The following is a 6,771-nucleotide window of genomic DNA, read 5'->3' as shown; positions in this document are numbered from 1 at the left end:
TAATCGGGATTTGATTGAGAGTGCTCTCCATTTTTTGTTTGCAGAGTCACTTTAAGGTTTATGCAGGACTGAGGAGGTGTAACATGGTACGCAGAAACAATTCGTGACTTTGCATTATCTTTGACAAAGATTTGAAAGGATTTGAAGAGATAAAAACTTTATTCGGTTTGCAAGGATGAACGTGGGTTGACAGGCGCGGTGCTGTGATTACAAAACAAAAACGGATGTTTGCAAACTTGTATTTTGTTTTCCAAACGCTCACAATAAAACAAAAATCTCAGGCATTGATGTAGTCTATTTTCAACAAATGTATTCGTCTATCTCTGTAAGTTGTGATGATAAGACGATCCTTGCTTTCATCATACACAATATTCTTGCATCTCTGCATGTCTTTATAATGCTTTAAACCAAAACGTGTTCCGTCTGATTTCAAAATGTGGATTTCCCCCGTCAAGCTTAAAATATAAATATATCCATATCTATCATGCGTGGCTGCCTCGGGCTTGTCACATTTATAGGAGAATTTCTCATTTCCATCAAGGTCAAATGCATTCACGATGCCTGCAGATTCACAACAATGTATCACTAGTGAGGAACCGGTCTGATTGGAACATACATGCAGTGAATACCCATCGTCTATTGGCTTCTTTATACTTGTTATCGACTTAAAGGTGTCTTCATCATGAAGTTGTAGTTTACTTAATGTCCATTTTGAGTCTCGTGCTTTCATCGATACTAGGATATCACCATTACATAATGAATTAATGTTCTTTGGATGCCATGGCCATGGTAATGTAATAAGCGATTCAATCGTTAGCGCAGCGCCATCATGCACATTCACAACAGCAAGTACGTTCGTTGTTTTTTTGCAAACTAAAATGGAACCGTTGTCTCTAATTGCCATTATACCAGGGGGAAAATCCAGTCTCAACTGAAAAATATAAGAAAGGTCGTCTTTCGTAATAACAAGTCGACTGTTAAATGTTTCTGAAAATATTATTTGACCATTCTTCAGAAAGAGAACATCAGAAACACGACCTTGATTCGTATTTGGAAACATCGGTGTTGCACTGGATTTACTCTTAAAAGAAGGGATATTTGTATTGTGTTGGTTCTTTATGGCTTTGGAATCTCTGATTGAATGAGCCACTTCTAATTCAGCAACTTCGTATTTTGTACACTCGGTCACGTTAGTGTTGTGTTGTTTATGTCTTTCGTTAGAAGATTCTTTTTTCAATTCAGTAACTGCTTTGTTTGCGTCTTTTACCATAGGCTTTGTATTTTGTACATTTCCCTTGGTTTTACGTTTTTTAGCCTTAGTTTGAGAAGGTTGTTTTACCCCGGTATCAGTCTGACAATCTCTTGTTGTAACTTGAACACATTGAGGAGTTTTAGGACTTGCTTGTCTGTTTACAGCAACCAGTCTCAGAAGATTTTCAGTTGTTGCTTGAAAACCTGGCATTGGTGACAGAGGAGTTTCCTTGTTTTCAAAAGCAATTTGAATTCCATGAAAACCATTTCCTGTATTTGCTGCCTCTGTACTTTGAAATTTCAGTTTTGCAGTTGTGCACTGGATATAATTGCCACATGTATTTATTTTATTTTCATCATTGTGTCTTACAATCTTCAAAACAGAAGGAAACAAGTAGGAACTTGTTTCACCAGATTCAATGATATCTGACAACTCTGCTGCCATTAGCTTAGTTGCTTCTTTGCCGGCTTTAATTTTACCCTTTATTTCATTTAGACGTTTTGCCTGATAGTTCATGGCTTCGTCAAAGGTCTTCAGACAGATTTTCTCTTGGACATCAATGAAATGCAAAGCTGTTTGCCTAACTGCTTCGAATGTTTTCTCTATTTCTGATCGTTGACCCTCAGATGCTTTTCTGGTGTCGTCTATTTCACGAATCAGTGTTACATCGTGCTTCATAACTGCTTCGAGATCGCTTAATACCGTCTTGTGTATTTGACTTTTCTGTATAATGTCACTGGCATCTTCAAAATCGACAATGTTGTAACATTGCCTGTGTCTTATTTCTCTTATAACACAGAGTCGGCAAATCAATTCCTCGTGGGTGATACAGTAAAATTCAACGTTTTTACAGCAGTGTGTTGAGCAAAGTTTGTAACAATCACTGTTGACATCAAGAGGGTGTCTCCTATACCTCGTTTTTCCCGAAACTTGGTTTTCCACATCAACGCTGTGATAATGAGGTCCATTCGGTGTGTACATCTTATTTACTCCATCACAAAGGATGTTTTTAACGTGATCTGTGGCGCTTTTAGTTGGATCATGTTCTGAGAAATTGATTGTTGATGGCTTACACGACAATATCAGTAATTTGTCAATCCATTCAGAAATGGATGCTCTAAAATCTGGACCTTTAAACTGCATAGTACATTGTGGACACTTAAGAATCGTTTGCGTTTCCTTGACCGTGCTTGTGTCTCTATCAAAGCTTGCGCTGATGTATTCAGTAAGACAGTCATCGCAGATGGCATGATGACATTCTGGTAACGCTCTGGCATTCTTCGAATCACTGACGCACAATAAGCACGGCATTGTCTGCAACACACATAGAAACAAAAACGCTATTAACTATGAAAATATAACCAGTTGCATTATGCTGTGTTATAATCCAAATGTGGGGATGATATTACATCAGTATTAATAATTGAGGTATGCTGTATGCTATTTATCATTTATTAGTGGATAATGTTCATTATTGATTGTTTCTCATATGCTTCTTTTGTTACGAATATTTTCTAAAATAAATATAATTTACTTATTCACATGCGCAATATTGCAGTGTCATATATTTATGTTCAAAATAAGATAAAATAAAGGCAAATTAATAGAATGAAATAATATTTTTGTCTTCATTTATTTGTTTAAGTACGTCATTACATAATGACATACTTTTTGGCCAATATAACGACGACCCATGCATATGGTACATGAACAATACATACATGATCTTGTCTCTCCCGAAAATCAATTAAAGTTTTCCTAGTAATTGTGTACCCGAGTACTCGATCTGAAGATTGTCCGAGTACTCGAGTATCAAGTTTAATACTCGTTGCCATCCCTTAAATTGTCATGCATTTATCTTCGCACTGTGATATTTTTTTTTAATTATTATTATTTTTTATTTTATTATTATTTTTTATTATTATCATTATTATTATTATTATTATTATTATTATTATTATTATTATTATTATTATTATTATTATTTTTTTTTTTTTTTTTTTTTTTTTTTTTTTGGGGGGGGGGGGTGCTTGTGGCCTTCTTAACTAGTGTCAAACCTATGGTTATGCATGTTTCATGCTATATAATAAGTATTTTTGTAGAATTTATATCCCGAACCTTAACAGGAAGGAACGCTATGTTTTAGGCGCATACATTATTACAAATTAAAAATGTAACCCCAATCAGAGCCCATCTCATAACATTACCCGCACTCTGTTCATTTGTAATGTTCTTGTTGGTTATAACATGTTTTTTAATAGCATGATAGTAAATACAAGCATACATGTGTTATGTGTTTACTTACACTTGAATTGTATATGAACGTGTATTGAAACCAAAATATGTCAGTATTTTTACTGCCTACACAATTAATTATTCACTGTGATAAAATGTCAAGTTTTAAGTTTCAAGTTCTCCAGTAAACTCATGTCACACATGCATGACACAGTGGGCCTCGCAATGAACATATTATACACATTAAGCGGCTTTATAAATAAACTTTAACCATACAATTATAAGCAATATCATGGCATAAAGAGGAGTACACCATTTTCTAAACCTAACTTGACTAATGATATATTTCATGAATTTACACAACTTTAAAACATAATACAATATGGATTAAATTTCATAACACGTCTAAATGACAATATATCTGGGGTTTTAAAATAAAAGTTTTCAATGAAACGTCGTATTTCCTTAATATAACTACACTCTAAAAATAATGAAATTCAATTAAAGTAAACTTTGAATTATTTTCAAAAAATAAAATACCTTTGGGTTGATATTTTACATCCAATTCTCTCAAGTTATGCATACGGTAAACCTGTAATTATCTATACTTGAAAAATCTCCATAAACACGTACTTCGCAAACCGCACTTATAGCAAAAGAACTCAACTACCACTAAACAAGAATATTAATATTCAATTGTAGTCCACTTGTTAAAGAGTGACACCGCAGACGTGGGCTGAGTGACGATAAGATTTTAAGCGCATTGATAGCATTTTTTTGCAATCTTATCGCTTCTGACGCGACGCAAAATTGATTCTCAATTTAACTGTGTTATATTAAATTTTCAACTAAGTAAACTTTTTTGTTAGTTTATTGAACACACTAACAATGTCCGTAATCATATTTTAAGGAAAGAAGAGCGAGCATTTAGATAAAATTTAAGGTAAGTCGAGTGGATTCAAAACATATTTCTGTAAAAAAAATATCTTTAATTTATGCACCTAAAGCATAGCGTTCCTTCCTGTTAAGGTTCGGGAAATAAAATGCTACAAAAATACTTATTATAGAGCATGAAACATGCAAAAGTATAGGTTAGACACAAGTTTAGAAGGCCACAAGCCCCCCCCCCCCCTCCCCCCCTCAAAAAATAAATAAATAAATAAAGTCGATTAGTTACTACTGTAAATGTAATATGGTAAACCCAAGTCGGTTAGTTACTACTGTAAATGCAATATAGTAAACCCAAGTCGGTTAGGTACTACTGTAAATGTAATATAGTAAACCCAAACCGGTTAGTTACTACTGTAAATGTAATATAGTAAACCCAAGTCGGTCAGTTACTGTAAATGCAATATAGTATACCCTGGTTGGTTAGTTACTTCTGTAAATGCAATAAGGCAAATTCATCTCGGTTAGTTCCTACCTATTAGTATATCTTTATTACCAATTTCAAGATATTTTGTAATTTTAAACAAACAAATGGATTGATTCCGTCTGATATTTTGAATGGGTTAAACAGAAGTTGGGTTAATGAAGTTGACAGTTTAGCAACATATGGTAGTCATCCATTTGGAGCTCCTCGGCCATTTATCGAAAAGAGCTTCGAATGTATATAGACGGTTTATAAACTCAGAAATCGGTATGTTTAAGTCCGCTGGTAGAAGATCGCGTATTAATTTAATTTAGCAGTTAAATGCGTGCGTGTGGGCATCTACCAGTACATGCGTACTTGTGGGCATCCACCCATACATGCGTGCGTGTGGGCATCTACCCATACATGCGTGCGTGTGGACATCCACCCATACATGCGTGCTTTTGTAAATCCACACAAACATGCGTGCGGGCATCCACCGATACATGCGTACTTGTGGACATCCACCCATACATGCGTGCGTGTGGGCATCCACCCATACATGCGTGCTTGTGGGCATCTACCCATGCATGCGTACGTGTGGGCATCCACCCATACATGCGTGGGTAATGGCATCCACCAATATATGCGTGCTTTGCAGTTATGATACTGAAAGATTATGCAGTCGCGGTTTGACTGGGACATTCCATTGGCAGTAATGTTATTGTACGACAAAGCAGTCGCAGTTTGACTTGGACAATGCATTGGCAATAATGTTATTGTGCGACAAAGCAGTCACTGTTTGACTGGGACAATCAATTGGCAGTAATGTTATTGTACGACTAAGCAGTCACAGTTTGACTGGGACATTCCATTGGCAGTAATGTTATTGTACGACGAAGCAGTCACAGTTTGACTTGGACAATCCATTGGCAGTAATGTTATTGTACGACTAAGCAGTCAGAGTTTGACTGGGACATTCCATTGGCAGTAATGTTATTGTACGACGAAGCAATCACAGTTTGACTTGGACAATCCATTGGCAGTAATGTTATTGGTCGACAAAGCAGTTGCAGTTTGACTGGAGCAATCCATTGGCAGTAATGTTATTGTACGACAAAGCAGTCGCAGTTTGACTGGAGCAATCCATTGGCAGTAATGTTATTGTTCGACGAAGCAGTCACAGTTTGACTGGAGCAATCCATTGGCAGTAAGGTTATTGTACGACGAAGCAGTCACCGTTTGACATGGACAATCCATTGGCAGTAATGTTATTGTACGACGAAGCAGTCACCGTTTGACTGGGACATTCCTTGCAGTAATGTTATTGTACGACGAAGCAGTCACAGTTTGACATGGACACTCTATTGGCAGTAATGTTATTGTACGACGAAGCAGTCACCGTTTGACTGGGACATTCCATTTGCAGTAATGTTATTGTATGACGAAGCAGTCACCGTTTGACATGGACAATCCATTGGCAGTAATGTTATTGTACGACGAAGCAGTCACAGTTTGACTGTAACAATCCATAGGCAGTAATGTTATTGTACGACGAAGCAGTCACCGTTTGACTTGGACAATGCATTGGCAGTTATGTTATTGTACGACGAAGCAGTCACAGTTTGACTGGAACAATCCATAGGCAGTAATGTTATTGTACGACGAAGCAGTCACCGTTTGACTTGGACAATGCATTGACAGTTATGTTATTGTACGACGACGCAGTCACAGTTTGACTGGAGCAATCCATTGGCAGTAAGGTTATTGTACGACTAAGCAGTCACACTTTGACTGGGACAATGCATTGGCAGTTATGTTATTGTACGACGAAGCAGTCACAGTTTGACTGGAGCAATCCATTGGCAGTAATGTTATTGTAGGACGAAGCAGTCACAGTTTGACTGGAGCAATCCATTGGCAGTAATGTTAT

The 6,771-nt window shown here is 36.6% G+C and overlaps 1 protein-coding gene across 1 annotated transcript; it reads right to left on the bottom strand.

Annotated features, from left to right (window-relative positions):
• Nucleotides 1-263: 263 nt before the first annotated feature.
• On the bottom strand, nt 264-4,145 carry LOC128240514 (uncharacterized). Its single transcript, XM_052957168.1, has 2 exons — nt 4,028-4,145; nt 264-2,566 (listed from the first exon to the last, which is right to left on the bottom strand). Exon 2 carries the CDS (start codon nt 2,561-2,563, stop codon nt 278-280), a length of 2,286 nt encoding a protein of 761 aa, XP_052813128.1. The 5' UTR covers nt 2,564-2,566; nt 4,028-4,145; the 3' UTR covers nt 264-277.
• Nucleotides 4,146-6,771: the final 2,626 nt, after the last annotated feature.

This window comes from Mya arenaria, chromosome 7 (assembly GCF_026914265.1).
Source record: "Mya arenaria isolate MELC-2E11 chromosome 7, ASM2691426v1".
Taxonomy (NCBI): domain Eukaryota; kingdom Metazoa; phylum Mollusca; class Bivalvia; order Myida; family Myidae; genus Mya; species Mya arenaria.
This window is presented reverse-complemented; position numbering and strand designations above follow the sequence as displayed.

What these genes read in the sequence shown, in the direction of transcription:
- LOC128240514 (XM_052957168.1), bottom strand. Translation starts at nt 2,563, where the DNA reads ATGCCGTGCTTATTGTGCGTCAGTGATTCGAAGAATGCCAGAGCGTTA.